Raw genomic sequence first — 21589 nt, 5'->3', positions numbered from 1 at the left:
CAAAGACGTTTCCGCTTTTGATGTCACACTGTATTTGTTTTTCCCCTCTTCTTTCTGACATGGTGCTAGGTAACCAACCTTTTGTGAGAAAAAGTTAAATGTAAAAAAGTTTTGAGCCATCTCAAACAGTTTGAAGAACACCTTTTTCCACATGTCATTACGCAAAAATAACAATGAAATTCGTAATTTTTGGAAACGGCTGCAGCTTCAAATCATTTACAAAGAGAGAACATAATTAGGATATGAAAATATGAATGAAGTGCTCGTATCCAGTTTTACTGGAACGATAAGCAAAGAAAGGAATCACACTGGACAGAGAAGTCCATGTGAAGTGAAATCAGTGCAAGAAAATCACGTTAAGACTCTCCGTTTTAGGTAAAACCGCAATACATTATACTCATCTGCTCACAGTTTTAAAAAAAGTTTGTTTGTTTGTTTATTTGTTTGTTTATTTGTTTTGTTTTGTTTAATTTTTTTGTTTTGTTTTGTTTTGATTTGATCTCTTAATAACGATTTTGGCGCTGAAATGTAATTCCAACTTCGGTAGGAAAATGACGACTCTGTACTCGCAATGATGTTCTGCTATAATCCCATATGTCTCTCTCTTCTTTTGCTTCAGTGTTTATATCAAGACTACTTACCTTGGACGCTTTTCAGCTGAGACATTTTTCAAACAGACAGTATCAACAGGTAAGACCCGCTTCCTGGCAGCGAGCCGAAAGAAAAAGAAAGACGGTTTTCGGGGAAATTACATGTGAGCGTCGTCTGCGTTGATATCAGCGAGCTTCAGATCTGCGACGCGAACGCTAAGACGACTCCTCCTCCCAGGTTGGACAATGGAAACAACTGTCTCGCGCATGTGCAGAACACCATTTTTGGCCTCGTCTTAGCGTTCGCGTCGCACATCTATAATGCCTGTTATTATTGCACGTCACTATACGACACATCAAATACAGACTGAATGCAAAATGTAACGACAGGTATAATCATTTGTCATCAGTGCCTTCTATAATGGCCAACATTATGAGCGTGATCCTTCCTTCATGCTATGTATTATGAGAGCATGTCGACATTACGGTATCTTTCCATCGGTGGCTGATGGAATATGTTGATCCTCCTGCTAGGAAAGGTCAATACACACACATATCGACTTAGAGTGGGGCCCGATTGAAGCGATATCTACACCTCTTTTCCTTTTTGTAACTTCAGTGTTTTACAGTGTCATCATAACATAGTCCTACCTTTGTTTGAGACACACAAATTTGATCATTATCTTTCAGGATATGAATCGATATAAGGGTGAGGTCGATTCCCCGCCATCGATTCAGCGACCACCTCCTGGGTTTTCGATGTTAGATCTAATTCAACTCGTCCAGAACGATCGTATCGCCTTCTCGCCCATGCCTGCAAACCAGAAGCCCAAAGTCCCCGACTTACCACCCCCAAAGAGATCTGCTGCATTGACAAAGGTGAGCAATATAAAAAGAGGTGGATTGAAGAGGCTATTATGGTGTCTCATGATAGCGACTCCCAGATAATGGTAATCAAAAAATTTAAGTGCTTAAGCAGTGAAGATGGGGGCGCCCTGCTGGAGAGAACACAGTGTCCTAGAGTGTGAGAAACACAGTGTTAACACAATGTAAACACATTGTGAACACAGTGTGAAATCTCTTCACACTGTTAAATACGAGCGTTTTACTGTGTGTACACATTTTGAATCATCAATTCACAGTGTGACACAAAACACTACCATGTGAACACTCTGTGAAAACCAAACCACAGTGTGAAATCATCTCCACACTGTTAAATTCGAGCGTTTTCACATAGTCGACTATGTGACCACACTGTGAACACACTGTGGGACACTGTGTTCTTTCCATTAGGGCGGGGTGTGAAAAAAAAGGAGGAGGGATATGTGTTTGGGAGTGGGAGGTGGGATAAATGTCCACTAAAGGGGAGGGGACTGGGTTTTTATTTTTCTTTCTAAGTAGCAAAACGTCATACAGTGAGCACGATGCATTACAAAGAATACGATTATTTTTTTTATTAAAAAAAAAGAAAATCAACGTCGACACTACGTTCAAAGCATCGTTGCTTGAAACTATCGAGAAAATATTGTATATTGTTTGTAGAAATAGGTTTCATCAAATTGAAAATCTCCCCTCCCCCCCCAAAAAAAAAAAGATAGGAAATTTATAGAACTTTCTCGAAGTTTCACATATTTTGACAAACATTACGAACCACAAAATACAATGCTCTCGTTGACCCATACATTAGCCTGCACTAAATTTTGTTCGTGTTTCACGTGAAGTCAATAGGGATAAGTTGCATTCGTAAAGTCAGTTACTTTCATCTTTTTATACCCTAACCTATTCGGAGGAAATGGGTGCGGCTGCCAAATTATTGACGATAAATTATGACATTTCAAAAATAGTTTGGGTGTAGGAAGTAAAGTTGGTTTCCACCAAAGTCACACATATATGAAAAGTTGCGAATATCTTAACATCCATGCGATACGTTCTCATTCTTGTCAGATTTTGATGACAGGGCTGACATTCTGTTTGACTGATCTTTTTTGAGAGTCAATTGAAACATGGTGTTGAATTTCACTGCAACCGTATTTCTCTCAGTATTATCGACATTAAAGCTCACATTTTTTACACCGAATGACATACGCGTAATTCATAAGTCCCCCAAGTCTGATTCAACAATAGACAGATTATTCAAGTTGGTAATGATGAGCCGCGATAATTTTGCTTATACTTTGGCAAGCCACTATCATCACGAAACTGATTTATTTGTCCTTGCTTGTTGACTTCAATCGGAAATATCGAGGACTAATGAATATTATTCCGGATTTCATGGCGGCTGATGTGATTAATGAAATGGCGTGCCACGGAGAAGAGATGATTCACCGACGTAGCGCACTATCTTTTGGCCTCGATTGACGAGTTGTACCCACTTGGCTAGAATCTTTAATGAACGCGGGTACGTCAATCGCGGCTAACGCCTTCTTCCGGGAAGTTGGATGAGAGAGCAAGCAGCTTGCGATAGTTGACGAAACGAGTTGCATTTGGGCCACAGGGGTAAGGAAAAAAGTGGCCTGTTCACAACGTCATCATGAGGCACGTATTAACCTTTTCCAACACTTTCCATGCGGTTAGAGGGGTAAAATGGAAGTCAATGATCCCCAACAATAAGCCAGGTAGGGGGCTCCAGTTTCCCCATGAGCAGACAAACGTAATTTGTTCTGTCAGACATGCTGGTTTTTAAATTCACAGAGATAAGCATCTGTGATGTAATGATTATTCAAGTAATTCTTTTGTTTGATGGTGCTTGTCATTACATCCGCCTGACAGCAAGCCTGGTAGTTGGTTAGTAGAGCAAGGTTGTTACTGCATTCACGGGAAAACAAGTAATGGATGCTTCCCCAAGTGTTGATTGACGAACCATTTTGGTCACATGATCTACCCATCAGGTTCATTCTTTGGCTGAATATTAGCTCCATGAATTGCTATGTTGGGCAAGCTGGTGCATTACGTCGCTTTGAATCAAATGAAGTGCCTATAACCAACTGAGAAAAATGAAGGTCATTTTTGTACCAATATGAACATGAGCTAACTCCGAACTGGCTTCAATGTGCAATAGGTGAGGCTACCAAGCTGTATGGAAGGGTCTTGGGATTGGTACAGCAGACCGACACTCCCCACTGTTGTAGACCTCTACACTTAATGTGGTGGTTTTGGTCATATTTACCTACATGTATCATTCACATACACACTTCAGTTCAAAGCTGCCTGAACTCAGCTGACAGGTAATTGGGTTTGTAATGGGCCATAAAATTCGACAGAACTGGCGACTATTGTTAGTACTTTATACATTAACTCTCATTTCAATTGAAATCTGTTTACACATATTTCAAGAACAAAACGAAAAAAGAAAGAAGGGGATATCTCACCTTGAATTGTAGGCGCTATTTTGCTGGTTCACAGCTCACATTCACAAAACGAATATCACCTTACATTACAATCACAGTAGCAATATCGTGAAAAAGTAACCGCGTGTTCATTCGATGAGTAGGTTTGTTGTTTGTTTTCATGTTGTTGTTGTTGTTGTTGTTTTGTCAACGACACTCATCGGATTTTGGTTACCGTGATCACCTACAGGCAATGCAAAGTCAAATAAACATCACCAGTTTCAGAAATTCCTGAAGTTATTGCGACGTAGAGGTATTTTCGTGTTATGACTTTTATTTCGATTTAGATCGGGTTTTTTATCATTGTTGGGGACGGGGTTTGATTCTAGTCATAATTCTTGCGTGAGACAAGCACAAAAAAGCAAACAAAGAAGAAAAAGAATGTGTATCTTTTTTTTCTTGATATTGGATGCTGTATGGTAGATCACATTGTTTATGGCGTGCTCCTTTGAAAAGAAAAAAAGAGAAAAAGAGAGAAAAAAAAAGTAGGAAAGGAACTTTTTTGGAAATATAAGGATTTCTTTTCTTCACCCCGTCCTACATCTAAATTGCAAAGAAATCGCAACCTTTTACAGCATTTTGGCATTTATTATATAAACGGGGTTGATGTTGACATTTCTCACCGAGGCTTTTAAGAAATCTTTCTTAATTAAGGTTTGTGTGATCCACATCACCATCTGACGTCATTGGTCATGATCACTGCATATGGAGAAATAAGTTATAGTCGTCACAAAAGCGCAAGACAAGTACATTAACTAGAGCATAACACTTTTCTGACAGTTTGAGATATCGTGCTGTAATTGAAAAAGGACAAATTTACCGCTGTTGTCGTTTTCGCAAAAACAAAGTGGAATCAAGGCAAATGCAATGTGAAGAAGGCTATTTGTTTCAATAGGCACGAGTACTTACGCTACCGAGCTAAACAAACCAGTCTCTAATGACCGGGGCACCTCCGGTGTTGCGTGCGCGTTTCCCCTACATGATCCATGGCTCGAGTTTAATTGCATTATTCGTGGTTTGGGGTAAGTAAAGACAAAATTGGATGAGATGTTTCCGTGTAGCTAAGTGCATTTTGGGGAATATATCTTATAATTAGATAGCACTACTCTCTCGACAGAAGATGGAATAGGGAGATTGCAATAGGCATGGAGCTAATGGATATGTTTTAACTACACCTCACATGGAAATACGCTTGATGCCTGCGCGCTGAGGAACGTCGGGCGGTTTCTTTATATTTGTATTGTTTGTATTTACTCTCTCGTTTCAGTTTCGCAAAAACTACACTCTTCAGATAAAAAACGGATGTGAGTCAGTCAACTATTATCGGTAGATATCAATACTGTAATGATACTTGTTTGTGTTATTGTTTTTTTTTCCTTCGAGGATATCTGGCGCACAATAGAGAGTAAATTGCTATTTCTATCTCCTATTGCATATTGTCAAAATTCTTCGATTTATGAAGGATAACAGGATTTCACCTTAAAGGGGAAACTTGTTCGTTAGAATATCCAAATCATTCAGATTATCACATATGTTGTACAAACTGAATATATTTCTGCTTCCAGCGCATTCGATCACTTGAGTTTAAGCTACACGCCAACCCAATGACCAGCTTTGAAATGCTTGGCATGATAATGATTTTCCACTGATGGTTAATCATATCTCCTTGTAATCACGCTTTACGTAGGAGTAAACGACAGTGCAGCAGACAATTATATCCTACTTTTACTTGCAGAGTAAGTCTTCAGAAGCTGAAGTACAGGAAGAGAGTAGAGAAAATGACAGGAGAGAAAAACTAAAGAAAAAGCCTTTTTAAGCGAAGTATTATACCTCACGTTAAAGTTGTCTTATGGTGTCATCACCTTACAATTGTTTTATACACAGTTGCAATTCATGTAAGTAAGATACCATTAAAATGAAGTACTTTGGTCGATGAAATAGAGTTTAGAACCCTATCTGCCTCAAATGTCACCAAGCTGCCAGGTTCTCTGAACTCGCAATCTTTATCTGATGCTACGAATTCAAATATTGATTCATCTCAAAACAATATTTTGAAGATATGTGTGCAGGTCAGCGTTAGATCTATGAGACAATGAGATTTTGCCTCATCTAATTAGCTTACGCTCGTGCAGCAATGGCATTCCATAACTTTTTTTCTTTCAATTCTTATGAAACCTTTACTACTCTTTATATAATACCCAATTCATTAATGTCCACCCGAGGTTAGAGTGGCGTTGCGCAATAAAATCGCTGAATCACCATTCTTAGAACCTCAGAGTGGCGTCATAATGGTCGGGTTTCTGTGTTCAAAAAAAGGCTACACAGTCTTACTTGTCAACAGAAATGTACAGAAAGCTTCTATTTCTTGCCATTTACATTGAGATAGAGACATACTTCCCAGGTGAGTGGTAATAGGGTGTAAAAACGATTGTGTATGACGATGGTATAGAACTCTCAGTAATGATAGACAGGTCCACTTATTAGAGGCGCCATGTTCATTCCTTCACCGTAATGTCTCATAAAGTATTTATGAAGCTGTCTTTAACCAATTTTATTTCGTCTGAATAAATTATCATGTCGTGTCCACTAACAATTGTAAAGTAGATCCTACGTGGATAATTTTGATAGCTTGTTCATAACATTTGACACAGTCATTAGCTTTTAGTGACGAAATTTTGTCATCACCTAATCAAACTGATTAGCTGCATTAATTTCGTTGTACTAATTCATTTAGATTCAATGCAGATTTTGTTTCCAACATAACATAAATTCTTTCAAATACAGCAATAACAGGAAGTCAGTTTGATACAAAATGATATGTGAATGTACACATTTATTTTGAAAGCGGAAAAGAAAAATAAGCAAGTGCGTAACTCCTATTAACCAACATTAATACAGAATCAATGTGTTATTTTAAAAGAGAGGCCTAAGCAAAAAGAAACGCTTGTAGAGATGTAGGCCACTCAAATATTGGAAGTGCAAGGCAAAAATGTATAATAATGGGAGCAAGCAATCGTGAGATATGCCCTCAGGAGATAAATATTTCCCGTCTCGTCCGAAATACCGATGTGAGAGTCAACTGCGACAGTTTTGCATGAAATACTGAGGATAAGCTACTTTCATTGTTTGGCATCGTAGACACTGCAAAAACAACAAACAAACAAACAAACACCCTTAACAAACAAAACATTGAGGCTCACTGCCGTCCCTGCGAGAATACAGAGATTCGTACAGCACAGCTTACAACCAGTGCAGATTAAGATATAGCAAGTCAAGCATCCCACTGTTTTTTCCCTTCCATATTGTTTTAGCAAACCTTTTCGTCTGAGAGTTGAAGACTAATCGTCGAGCGTGTTTTGGGTGCGAATCACAACTCGGAAGTTGGTTGTCAGGGCATTCACCGGGGAGAACTTCGAGTGTTTTCGTCTCCTGCCGGCGATGTCGTCACTACCGCCATGCGTGCCAACCACCCTTTCCATCGGGCAGATTGATTTGACGAATAGTGTTTAATCTCTTTCACTATACGGCCAGCTCGCATCGGTCCCACTTTTTTTCTTCTTCTTTTGTACCGAGAGGATAGCTCTTCGTCCACCCCCAGAATGGGTTTCAATTGGTGCTTTTCAGAGTTATTTGCATTTTCTGCATCTATATATGATTCCTGAGTTGGTCTCGGAAGGTATATGGCAGAGAAAGCGTGACGTAAAAGGACAGCGTTGCGTTGAAAGAGTAAGAGGATGGTTCCATGACATTTGTTCCTGCGACAACTGCTCCCATGAAATATATTCGCTCTAAGCCAAACATTCTACCCACAGACATAACCCTAATCATAAGCCTAATCCTCACATCAAACTAAACCTTAAACCCTATCACAGCCCTAACCCTAACCCTACGTTCTTGGAGAAAATACGGCCGGAGCAATTGTCCCTGGAGCGTATGTTGTGTCACGCGTGACACATCTTTATATATATATATATATATATATATATATATATATATATATATATCTTAAAACACCTTGTGAGACTTGGGCCTGTGAAAACACTATATCTCAGCAAGCATCGAAATGAGGACGAAAGTCTGTTTAACGGATAACCTTCAATTGCTCAGATGGCTTATCTGTCTTGTCTTGGGAGCCCTTGACTGTGAAATCGCGGTGGTTAATTCATTTGATACGTGATATGAAGGACATCACGATTACTAGTAATTGCTGCTATAATTTGCTTTATTTTCCTACAAAAATGTACATGATATACAGGCAACGACATACAGTCAGACCTATGTAGAACAGTCACCCACGGGAGACCCCCCCCCCCCCAAAAAAAAAAATGGCCGTTCAAGACAGGTTCTTTGACGTGCATGGCTTTTCTCTGGGGGTATTGTTTTTTGTAGCCCTATACGGCAGGTGGCTGCTATATAGACAGGTGGCCGCTACGGCAGGTTTGACGGTACATATTTATGCATAATATATTTATTCATCTATATTGTTTATTAATTCGCTCATTCACTCAGATGTTGGGGTATACTATGATGCATCTGAACGCTAAAATACCTTTACTCCTAACCTTGAGGGTAAAATTTCCCTCTGACACTATTCCCCATCAAAATTGACATTGATTTATACACCAGCAATAATTATACACCATCGTTGAGGCGATGACACCTTTCCAAGACACAAATCAATTCAACGCTTCAAGTCATGTTCTCTAGTTTCCGTTGTAGCTTCTTTGGTTCGCATCAAAAATAAAGAGAGAGAAAAAAGAAAAAGAATGAATCGAATTGTTTGGAATTAAAACCACATCCCACACTTTGACTTTCCGTTTCTTTACTTCCTGATTTGAGGGAAGAATTTGGGAAACGAGGATATGAATTTGGAAGTAATCTCAAATGGGTCAAACCTTCCTAGACCGAAAGACAAGTGCCGCTATAATAGTCGCTACGCCTTCATAGAAGCTTGCGTAGGTGCAAGAATTGCCCAGGGAAACATAGAATATAATCCATGAACTTTAAGATACATCGTATCTACCTTATGCAATCGTAAAACTGTGAACAGAATTATATGCCTTTATTACTGCATCTTCCGTCTTACTTGAAACCATAAGCAAAGCAGTGAATCCGGTTTACCACAGAGAAATAATTGCAATTTGTAATGACATTTTACTGGAAAGCACTGGAATTCCATTGCTATGATACAATATACGATTTTTTTCATTCTATGCATACAGACTAAACTCATCGAATCGAATTTCAGATTTATCTGTTTGTTTATGACCTTTTCCCAAGAGAAGAATTTTACGTCGACAGTTCTACGCACTTGCAGGCTAACGGCTAATTCATGCGAAGTTAAAGGAGCCAGTGAACTGTACGAGCTGTATGTATTCTCATTTTCTGTGATGCACCGCAATTATCTTAAGTCGATAAAGGTTATGTCGAAAGTCAATAAGTACGACGATGTTGTTGACGCACGTACGGTGTATACCATGGTGGGTTGATCTCCTTATTGGTCCTGTATATCATCTCTTGCCACTGCACTTGCTTTCCGCAGTTATTGGTGGGTTTTGTGTCTGCCTGTGATTGTTTGTGGCATGAACGCGGAAGAAGCACGACAGAATTGGAACGGTCCATGGTTTGGTTTCAGGGGCATTCGGTTATATCTCACTATATTGCATAGAGCCAGTAATAAGCCAGTTCGCAGTTTCACTTTGCGCGTGAGCAGAAAAATGGTAATTTGTACCAACAGGCATGTCGGTCTTAAATTCACTGGGATAAGCATCTGTGATGTAATGATTATTCATGTAATCCTTATAAATGCTGCTTGCCAGCACATCGACAGGACAGCAAAAGTTGCATTTGACAACATCAATAGAAATAGAGCGTTAATACATTCAATGGAAAACAATGAAATGAATGCTTTCCCAAGTGTTAATTGACGGATCATTCTGGTCATCTGGTCTACGCAAGTTCATTGTTTGTTTATACAGGATTGAAGAATCCATACATTGTTACGTAAAGCTGATGCATTATGTCGCTCCTAAAACATGTAAAAAGTGCCCCTAACCGACTGAGAACAAAGAAAGATCATTCGTACCAATGTGCCCATGAGGTATAAAACTCCGAACTGGCTTGTAGCCGAGCTTGAGCCTGGGGTCACTTCAAACAATCACTCTCATCCTGTGAACTCCTCTCATTCATACTCTGGCTAAAAGGTGTGTGAGTCGACGAGCGGGCAATCAAGCTTAAATTTGTCCCTGTTTGTCTGTTTTTGCTGCTATTTCTTTTTTTTTGGGGGGGGGGGGGGGGGGGTTGATATCGACTCTGGTCTTCAGTGCTACGAAATGAAGAGTTTCATCTCAAAATGGGTTAAGCGCCATTAAAAGTAGTTCCCACATCACACAGAACAAATACAATCTTTCTAGCGATGGTATACTTGTTACTTAACAGGGAATATTCTTTAAGCTGTGATTAAGAATATTCCAAATGTTGCCGTTATTTTCTTTGTTTTCAAGCAGCTTTATTCGCACATATCTCATATCAACAAGAATGTTTGAAATGATGAGAGTTTACTCATTTTGCGATAAAACTCTTCAAATATTGCATTTAACAATAAGAAAAAAACACCAACAACAACAGTGTCCTACCCATTACATGAGAAGCACTATACTGTAAACTACATTCTTCTTCTTCTTCTTCTTCTTCTTCTTCTTCTTCTTCTTCATTGTGGCCTTTATATGATGAGATGATGCCGTTTGTTGACTGTTGCTAGTCAGCTGGGGCGAACCACGAAATGTCGGCATCGTACGCTTGCATGAAGTATACGGCTTCGGCTCGAATGTTGTTCATTACACCATACTTGGGAGCTACTCAGATTCCCGTTCTTGGTTTTCAGTATTTCATTTCTTAAGTTCGATAATAATCTTGTCACAGAATCTGGTCAAAGAGACCATTCAATAGATCAGTCGATAGCAGGAGGCACGCTGAAATCGGCACATCCTCGCCGGTTGTGATTTTGATTTTTTTTTTGAATTTACATAATTGCTTTTACACCTTTCATTACCAAAAAAAAAAAAAAATGATTCAGTAATCTGTTTCTGTCACGTGTTTCTACAAGTGTACAATATCAAGCCAACTCTGTCGATTTCTTCATAACAAATTAGGGCCTATGCGAGACCGTCAGTTATAACCAGTAACACATAATAACCTTGTCACTATAGTAACTCTATAACCGTTGCAGTGTGATCTCTCACAACCGCCTTGACTAGCCGCTACCAAGAAGATTAAAGGGAAAGTCGAGACGATTTTCATATTTTTTTCATGTATCGATAGCAGGAGGCACGCTGAAGGTGTACATAAAGCGACAGCTCTAGGTAAAGATTTGTGGAATTTATTTTGATCTTTGAACAGAGAAACTAATACTCTGAAAAAAAAACCCAAAACAAATTACACTGAACAAGGATGATGACATAGGAGGTTCACTATTCCAGAAATGCAGCAATGCAATTCCATTACAATACCGCTTACACAACAAGTTCACCCGTGTAGAATTTATGCGCATGCTTTCTTCTTTTGTTCTGCTTCTTTAGCCCAACTCATGCATTCTTATGGTGAAGTTGCCATGTCATCATCCTTGTTCATTGTGATTTGGTATACATTTTAACACATCCTTTTTCCTCATCCCCAATCACTGTAAATTCTGAAACTATGTAAAAGTATGACCAATCTATAGTTGTTCGAATGCAGAAGTCTGAAAATCATCCGAAGGTCTCCTTTTAAGAAGAACTATCAGCCCAGTTTTTCTTCGCACTAAGTTTATTATTGTTGCTTGTTGTATTATTGTCGTCAATTATTTCTCCATTTCATTCCCATTTCGCCATCGTTTACCTTCTCAGTTCCAATAATCCAAAATAAATGCTACCACTGAATGTCACAGAATAGTGTTCGATTGTTCCATTCCAAATAAAGTCACTGCTAAGAACGACGGCGAAAGATTTTATGATATAGCTGGCGTCACTCTGAGACTTCAATGATTCATGACCTTTTCGAAAAAACAGAGACTCGCCAGTTCATTGAACGAAAATTGGAGCACGACAACTCTGGTACGATTCTTTACAAGTGGGTGGCGACAGAAATGAACCCTGCGAAGGGACACGTAATTCATGTAGCTTCCAACACATCTAACGCGATACCTGCTAACTGGTTCCGCCACTCTTTGTTTTGTTCTGTGGGGTGATCCCATTAGCAGGATAAACTCTCCCCCGATCAAGCCTCCATCCAGATGTGCTTGAAAGTCCTGCGCGGTTTCAGCGTGCCACTGTCCAACAGGTCGACAACCTCACCCGGGTCGCCCCTACAAAGTGCAGTAACCTAACCGTATTCTGACCGAGCATTCGAACGATTCATTTCCTACTTTCCCGCCATTCACAAGCTGATACTGTTGATCGGACCTTCCTCTACAGGGAAGCTCAAGACCTTCGAGATTTTTGTTAAACTAACCTACATTCAAGAAATAATATTTCTGCAATCTGAAATGGCTTTCAAATCACAGTGCTATTCTTTACCTATCAACTGTATTTGTCCTCAATCATACCCTGATACTTGGAAAAACTCCACCTCATTAATGGTTACGAATTGGCAAGTCGAATTCCTTTTTTGTTCATTCAAGAGACACGTTTAAGGGAGATGATGTTGGTCACACTACGCGTTGTTTTGTTTCCCCCATCTGATCTCTCAGCGACATTTGAAGGTAATAACTGATCCTTTAGTGGCTGCAAGTACATTATATGGATTGTGAAAATTCGCTGAGTTACAGTAAATATCGTTTATTGAAGTTCAATCTTCACAAACCATAGTTGCGTATGAATGTTTTTCATCGGTTCAAAATTTGAGGCCTACGGTTGAAGCGGAAGCCATTATGAAGACTTCCGACATGGATATCAACCAGGTTTTTATCCTCTTGAAAATGCGGAATGATGTATTTGGTATAGGGTCTGTCCATCGTTTGAATTCCTTTACCTTTAAGGATTCACACTCCTTGGTGAACGAGTGTGACTTATTCGTTCCCATCGGTAGAAGTAATGTCGTCGTGTTATATTCAACAGTAAGTATACTCATGACCCAATAGGATCTTAGAGATACCCGTTCCACCGGGCTTTCCGCTTCACACCTGCTTTTAGCGAAACGATCTGTCACAGAATTGTCTCTGCGAGCAGAAGGAAAAATACCTATTATGTTCACATTCTAATCTTGTCAGTGTTACAAGAGTCTTGCTTACAGACTCAATGCTCGCCGAAATTTTGGACTCATTTGAGCTCTCGACAAGAAAGATCTTTTTTATATTGACATAACTTACTAGATTGGAAATACAGATTTGTACGAATGTACAGTGCTTCACTTAGGGAAATACTAGTACATCAGATTGAAAATATGGGGGACTTTGAGTACTGCAAAGAGTGAAAAGGTTGTTACTGTTCGAATAACAATCATGGCTCTATATCGTTGGGTTCTGCTTAATGTGCAGATGCAGTAACAATGACAACTGTCACTTTTGAAACATTCATAAAAATTGCATCATGATTGCAAGTAACATCAGATTTCTTCAAATGAGCCTTGGATGGCTTGCACCAAGATCATTGATATGATAGTCAACTATCCTCGAGAAATGCGAATTACATGTACTTTCATGGTTTAAAAAAAAAAACAGAAAGAAATCAACACCACACATAAAAACCCGATAGCGTGAGGAAACATGGGTTGCCCGATTGAATCGATTTTAGTTCGCTGCCCAACTATGTACATCGAAGAATTCGCTCATCAGTAACGGTCGACTCCAGTCGAGTTTCTTCGGCTGTGTGTGTACTTACACAGAGATCAGTGATAACCTGTACACAATTTGTGAACGAGCATTTTTTAATATATACGAGCATTTTTGAATATATCCGAGCCGGGCCAACCTTTCGACTCCATGGTATCCCCAAGCTACACAGAGTCTTGAAGGCACTCTTTTATATGGAAAGTTAGGACTTATATAGCCGCAAGTGCCATCACTGCAACGTGACATAATGTTTATCGAACGCCAACTGGAAACCATAATAGAGACTTTATTTGCTTTATAAATGTGCTACAGTACCAGCTTTCTTTCACTAGTTGTTTAATACTAGTATCATGTTGATTCTTGGTGCTGCACATTAATTTTTCGTAGAGCAGCTTCTCTGCGAACAAATCTTTACGGTAACAGTTTTTGATGGCTCCACGTGGGTTTGACCTTTGAGAGGTTCTTCGTTCATGATGTAGCAGGCGAAAGAGGGAGTGAAGTGTCTGTTTTGTTTTGTTTTGATTTGTTTATTTTCTGTTTTGTTTTGTTGTTTGTTGTTTGTTGTTTGCTTGATTGTTTGTTGTTGTTTTTTTTTTGGGGGGGGGAGGAGGGGGGGTAATCATGTTTTTGTTTTTCAAGTGAGCGTACAGCCAACAAAGATACTTAAGGTAATTTGAGAGCAGAAGTGAAGTCTACATGGCTCTTGACCTTTAAACATATTCTCGGTTCAAACAGTGTTCGTCCTTGGACAAAATGTCTTACCTGTCCCTTTCCCGTCCTCCGACCACATATTCTATCGCTGATGTCCCTTTTGTCCCAGTTTTCTAAACAGGTACAGGGTAATGCTGCGGTAAGAAGAATAGTAGGACGCTCTGAGGCTTCCCTTGGAAAATAGGATCGCAGTTATTTCAACAGTTCGACGTTGTAATGGTTGGCCATGAGGTTATGGCACGCAGTTTGACCAATAATGCCGATAAACACTGTTTATCGCCGAAAAACACTGTTTATCGGCGATAAACAGTGTTTATCGAGCGAAAAACACTGGTTATCAAGTGATAAACAATGTTTATCGAGAAAAACTGTTTATCGACCGAACACTGTTTATCGCCGATAAACAGTGTTTATCGAGGAAAACACTGTTTATCAGTTGATAAACAGTGTTCATCGAGAAAAACTCTGTTTATCGACCGATAAACAGAGTTTTTCGTGATAAGCACTGTTTATAAAGCGATAAACTCTGTTTATCAAGTGATAAACACTAAAAACAACTGATAAACAGTGTTTATCGAGAAAAAAATCAGTTTATCGACCGATAAACAGAGTTTTTCGTGATAAACACTGTTTATCGAGCGATAAACTCTGTTTATCAAGTGATAAACACTTTATTAACTGATAAACAGAGATTTTCTCGATAAACACTGTTTATCGGCGATAAACAGTGTTTATCGTCGATAAACAGTGTTTATCACGAGAAACTCTGTTTTTCGGTCGATAAACTGAGTTTTTCTCGATAAACACTGTTTATAAATATTGTTTTTTTGGCGATAAACGGTGTTTATTGGCATTATTGGTCAAACGGCGCGCCATACGAGGTCCCTCAACATAAAAGATCCTAGCCTTTTGACAAGGTCTCCTGGCTGCGCCACTCGGTCTCACGTTCACTCGTTCCCTCGTAGTTAGCCTAATTTCCAAGCCTCAGCCAGGAGGCCTTATCAAAAGGCTACACAGATCCTGGCTGGAGTACCGGTATATACCGCCACCTGGTGTCAAAAGTTAAGCATCCTGGGGCAACATCATCATGCTGACAATGAATATTCTATGTCATCTGTGTAATGTTGGGCTGTTGTTGCTCGTCAAACGGGTCTTGTTTCAGAGCGTGAACGTGCTCGTCTACTCTTATTTTGAAATCCCATTAGTTCTTTTCCTATTCGACGGTGAGGCAAAGGTACCTCCCCATGAAACGCACCGTCTTACTACATTGTGATAACCAAATTATGGATGTTTAAAAAAGCGGTGAACTATTTTAGACTAATATAGACTGTGACCTGGGCCAAGGGCTAGCACCGATTTTAAGTGCCCTGCGGAGAGCGTAGACAGAGCATATGTATGCGCGATGTGAAGACGTGATGAGCATTCAAAAAATGGTTACTGAAACGGATGTTACCTTAGCAGTAGAACAATGCGAACAGCAGAAATTGTTAAGCACACAAGAAACGTCATGCTGCTCTGGGCTTCACAATCTCCACATAATCGTGTTAGATCATAGGCCAATGGTTGGAGTAGAATTAAGTCAAAAATCCCTTTCAATCAATCTAATATTCGCTTTAATCTTTGAATGGAGCAGAGGGCAAGTTTTCATGCTTCACATAGGATTAATGTGCCTTGCCTACGTAACAAGACCCAGTACTTCCCACAAATAGAAATATACGTTATACACACACACACACACACACACACAATGTTCTCACTGAGACAACAACCCTTGCAAGATGACAGATGTTCTTATAGACTGTGTGTACAACGCCCATATTTATTGTACGACTTTTCTACACTGGAAAACAGGTTACAACTCTTTTACATATCTGTGGGCTAGACTTGACTTCATTTCTCTGCGATTTGCGACCTCTGTATGATACTGTTCAGGGGCGTCACCAGCTTTTTTTCAAGGGGGGTGCGTTTTGACACTAAATGTTTACGAAATTTTTTGGACAGACATTTGAAATATAGGAAGCTCTCAATCCCTATAACTTTTACTGTTTTTTGAGGGAAACCAAGCGGGGAAAGGGCACCGGCGCGCCGGTAGCAAGGATTTCATCTTGGGGGGAGGGGGGGTAGTATGCGAGCGAGCGGAGCGAGCGAGCTTGAAAATTTTGACATTTTACAGTCCAAAAACTGCCGTTTGTAGCCATATTTTTTTTTGCTTTGTAAATTAAGGGGGGGGGGGCGCACCGGGCGCAACTGCTGGCAATTACTGGCAGCAACATCAGGTGAATGGCATAATAATTAAATGCGAGCGAGCAAAGAGAGCGAGCTTGGAAATTTTGACATTTTACAGTCCAAAAACTACCATTTGGAGCCATATCTTTTCGCTTTGGAAATACAGGAGGGGTGGGGGCGCAACGGGCGCAACTGCCGGTAATTACTGGCAGCAACATCAGGAGAATTGCATAACAATTAAATGCGAGCGAGCGAGCGAGCGAGCTTGAAAATTTTGACATTTTACATCAGTCCCCAAACTGCCGTTTGTAGCCATATTTTTTTGCTTTGGAAATTAAGGGGGGGGGCGCACCGGGCCCAACTGCTGGCAATTACTGGCAGCAACATCAGGTGAATGGCATAACAATTAAATGCGAGCGAGCGGAGAGAGCGAGCTTGAAAATTTTGACATTTTACAGTCCCAAAACTGCCATTTGGAGCCATATTTTTTCGCTTTGAAAATAAAGGAGGTGGGGGGGGGGGGGACGCACCGGGCGCAACTGCCGGCAATTACTGGCAGCAACATCAGGAAAATTGCGTAACAATTAAATGCGAGCAAGCGAGCTTGAAAATTTTGACATTTTACAGTAAAAATCAAACAAACTGCCGTTTGTAGCTATATTTCTTCGCTTTAGAATTTAAGGGGGCGCATCGGGCGCAACTGCTGGCAAATACTGGCAGCAATATCAGGAGAGCATAATGATTACATTCGAGCGAGCGGAACGAGCGAGCTTGAAAATATTACATTTTACAGTCCAAAAACTGCCGTTCTTTTCTTAGCCATATTTTTTCGCTTTGGAAATTAATGGGGGGGGGGGGGGAGGGGCACCGGGCGGAACTGCTGACAATTACGGGCAGCAACATCAGGTGAATTGTATAACGATTAAATGCGAGCGAGAGAAGAGAGCGAGCTTGAAAATTTTACATTATACAGTCCCCAAACTGCCGTTCTTAGCCATATTTTTTTTTTCGCTTTGGAAATTAAGGGGGGGGGCGCACCGGGCGCAACTGCAGGCAATTACTGGCAGCAACATCAGAAGAATTGCATAGAGATTAAATGCGAGCGAACGGAGCGAGCGAGCTTGAAAATTTTGACATTTTGCAGTCCCCAAATTGCCGTTTGTAGCTATATTTTCTTGCTTTGGAAATTAAGGGGGGGGGGGGTCGCACCAGGCGCAACTGCCGGCAATTACTGGCAGCAACTTCATGAGAATGGCATTACGACTAAATGCGAGCGAGAGGAGCGAGCGAGCTTGAAAATTTTGACATTTTACTGTCCAAAAACTGCCATTTGAAGCTATATTATTTTGTTGGTTTTTTTTTTTTCGCTTTGGAAATTAAAGGGGGGGGGGGGGGGACGCCCCGTGCGCCCGGTGCGCTCGGTGCGCCCGGTGCGCCCGGTGCGCCCCTCTCCCTGGATCCGCCACTGGTAGTCAAGGGTGTGGGTTTATGTTCATGACTGGGGGAGGTATGACCAGCGAGGTGACGTCGAAGTGACCAAGCGGGGAAAGGATGTCCAAAATCTGCACTTTAGAGCATCCCCTAAACTAATTGTGCGTGTTTGTGTGTGTGTGTACTATATGTACATGGAAAAGTTAGGAATTAGCCCAGGTCAAGTCTTTTTATTGGCAATGCAAGACATTTTTACATAGACTAGTATGTAAAGCAACACTGCAAAATCAATGATCTACCTTTGATACAACGAAGCGTAAGGTACAAAGGTGTACATTCTACATCACAAAAGTCATTGCGCAACATTGTAGCGACTCTTCGTTCGGATGTACTGAGTACACTGCGCACATCCTGCTTATATGCAGAGTGCCAACCAGAAATTATTATTATTATTATTATTATTATTATTATTATTATTATTATTATTATTATTATTATTATTATTATTATTATTATTTATAGTGCGCTTTTCCCACAAGGCCCAAAGCGCTTACAATCAATTAAAAACATGTACGACAGTATGTATAATTGGATAAATGTGATATATACAGCTACGAACTAGTTGCTACTGAAAAGATGTGTTTTCAAGGCTTTTTTAACACACTGACTGATGGAGACTGTCTAACGGTAAGTGGTAAATTGTTCCAGTGCTTTGAAGCAGACACAATGTCCTATCACGCTGAATCACAATCTTTTGTCGGGTCCGGGCTTTTTGAACAATGTTTCACACTATATACCTATTTAATTATGGTTAAAAGAAATCATAAGATAGAAAAATATCTTATTTCTTGATCACCCTTTCATTCAAAAGCAGATTACTAACACTTCAATTACTATTTCGGTAAGTCTTTTTTTTTTACCAGCGGATTGGGAGGGGGCGCACCCCCCCCCCCCTCCGTATAGTTACGCCACTGCTTTTGGGTGAAATAATTGGACAGATTTCATGAATTCTAACAAAAAAGCAAGAAAATCTTCTCATTTCGGGAATTACTAATTATGGGGGGTGCAAAATTAAAATATGCTTGCCCCTCCAATATTTTATGGGAGTAACTTTTTGTTTTTCTGTCAAAAAAAAAAAAGATAAGAAAATTTTCTCGTCTCTGGAATTATGGAGGGGGGGGGGGTGGGCAAAATGATATGCTTGCCCCTCCATTTTTTTTCATCTTTTTTTAATGAGGCTAAGGCTTGCTCTTGGGCTGGCAATATGGATTGGTCAGAAGTAACGTACATAGACCCTACATACTTGTAAGTATATAGCACACGTACATGCAAACGTGTATAAGTGCTCTGTATCGTACGGATGTACAGTACGGTCGATAAATAGTAAACGCTGTAGAATACTAATAGATATGTATAAAATCAGTGCTGCCAGAACCAGGGGTGCGAATTGATTGTGTGTGTGTGTGTGTGTGTGTGTGTGTGTGTGTGTGTCCCTGGTGCAAAATACCAAAAAAAAAAATAGAAAAGAGTAATTATTATTTTTTTTTTTTTAAGGATCTGAAGGGGGTGCGTTCGCACCCAACGCACCCCCCCCCCTGGTGACGCCCATGCTGTTTTTGCATGAGCAGGCCCAGCGATCAGTTCAGATTAAATAGCCAATCAATTTGTGACTAATTGATCAAAACGGACTCACCTTTCGTAGTACACAATGCATATTTCTGTAGGTATACCTTATCATGTCCAACTTCTTTGGTATGATGATTTCAGAGGACACGATACTCAAAACGGGCGTGCAACGAAGTCAGCCGATGGGAAGCGATAGAAGAGGCGAGGAACTTTCATAACGAAGTCGTGGATGTTTATAAAGGCCAGTGGTTCTGGGTGACTCACTGCGCAGACGACAGCGGTCACGTCACGACAGAGGCCCGGGAGTGTCTGGACTACCCTCAGACTGCAACATCGAAAGCCACGTGCCACGAAACCAAGGCCTGGGTACTCGCTTATTCAAGGTAAGCCGGTCTAAGTTGCTTGCCCATCAGGTAACTCAACATCACATTGTAGACAGCAGTGATCGGGAAACTTACATCACATGCACTAAAATGCACAGAGATTCTCCATAACTGCTAAATTTCACTATTATTGTTGCAAGCTCAGTAATTACAGCAGGCACTATAAATACATGTATTTTCTTTGAATTCTGCAAAATTGCAAGACTCCTAGTATATCAGAAAACCGATTCATGCCTGGTACGATGTCATTTCATGTTAATTTGGTTGTTTCGTTGCTGTTGCTGTTTAAAATATTATTGTGTATCGAATTGATTCATCAAGGAAACAATGCTCAATGATGCTGAAAGCATAATTTAAAAAGTCCCAATTTTGAAATGATGATATGGATAAGAAATCAATGAGAGGTGCAACATTAAGAATCGTATTATACTATGATGGGCCAAGTCGTGGAAGTGGACTGGGTAATCATGTTTTAAGATTTATGACAAGGAAAATAATTGTATCAGACTGGAAAAAAAAGATTCAGTGCGATATGCATTTTGCGTTGGCCAAGACATTAAATTTGTTCTGGTGTTTGTACTTTGGTGTTTCCTACTGGATTTCACATTGCTTGTATTGAACAAAAATACATCTCAGTGAGGGCAAAATTCCTCTGTGTTACCGCTTTTCACGCATCCATCGCTACAATCGAGATGACTGTGTAACTCATTCTCGCTGGTACAGTTTGAAAAGGAATTCAAATGATTGAATAGTTCAGTACCTTTTAAGTATAAGTCATTATAATTCTATTCCATCATAAAATTATCATACAAAAGTCCAACAAAATTCCAACATAACTTTAAAACTAGGATTAAAGGCCATACATTTCACGTCAGTGCATATTTGTTTTGTTATCTTTTTTTCATTCTATTTCGTCTTGTTTCTTCCAGACTGAAAAACGCTTCTGTCGCATTTGCGTGGGACTACATCGCCGTGTCAAACTGTTGCTCTTGCAAGATCGAGTCCAAAATTGGCGGGGAACTAGTGATCACTTAGTATGCCTCTTTAAACGAGAATGTTTCATTTTGTAGTGGTTCAGTTCTTTTTATAAGTTCAGAGTCATGTTTATACAACAAAAAGGCCCAAAATTGAAAGAATCACCTACTTTTGATCTGCTCTTTCTCTAAATTCTTTTTCACACATTCATCTTTTCACAAGTGTAAGCAGAGTTTAAAATTGTAATATGCACTATCGACATGATTTACAAGTGGGCATTACTTTCCCTTATTCACCTACAACCACTGCAGTAAAATCGGTTCATAGTTGATGTAGATCACTTTTCATCATTATTCAGTGTTTAGAAAAACAACAGTAAATAGATGCATTCGACTTGATCAAATATTTTGCTCAATTTGAGACAAAGAGTAAAGCAAGACAATCAAACAGAGAACG

General features: G+C 39.9%; 1 protein-coding gene across 1 annotated transcript in view; it reads left to right on the top strand.

The window, feature by feature from the left end:
- Positions 1-21193, top strand: part of LOC139739594 (uncharacterized) — a 27839-nt gene extending 6646 nt beyond the window's left edge. The window contains exons 2-6 of the mRNA XM_071650198.1: positions 620-690; positions 1281-1469; positions 5188-5199; positions 19917-20158; positions 21088-21193. Of these exons, the coding sequence (XP_071506299.1) occupies positions 620-690; positions 1281-1469; positions 5188-5199; positions 19917-20158; positions 21088-21193 (620 nt within the window). The remainder of the gene's footprint in view (positions 1-619; positions 691-1280; positions 1470-5187; positions 5200-19916; positions 20159-21087) is intronic.
- The last annotated feature ends 396 nt before the right edge of the window (positions 21194-21589 follow it).

Source organism: Diadema antillarum, unplaced genomic scaffold, assembly GCF_040938485.1.
Source record: "Diadema antillarum isolate AM-2024a unplaced genomic scaffold, OU_Dant_1.0 seq00000807_RagTag, whole genome shotgun sequence".
NCBI lineage: Eukaryota > Metazoa > Echinodermata > Echinoidea > Diadematoida > Diadematidae > Diadema > Diadema antillarum.
The sequence above is the reverse complement of the archived record's forward strand: the minus strand, read 5'-3'. Positions and strand labels throughout refer to the sequence as shown.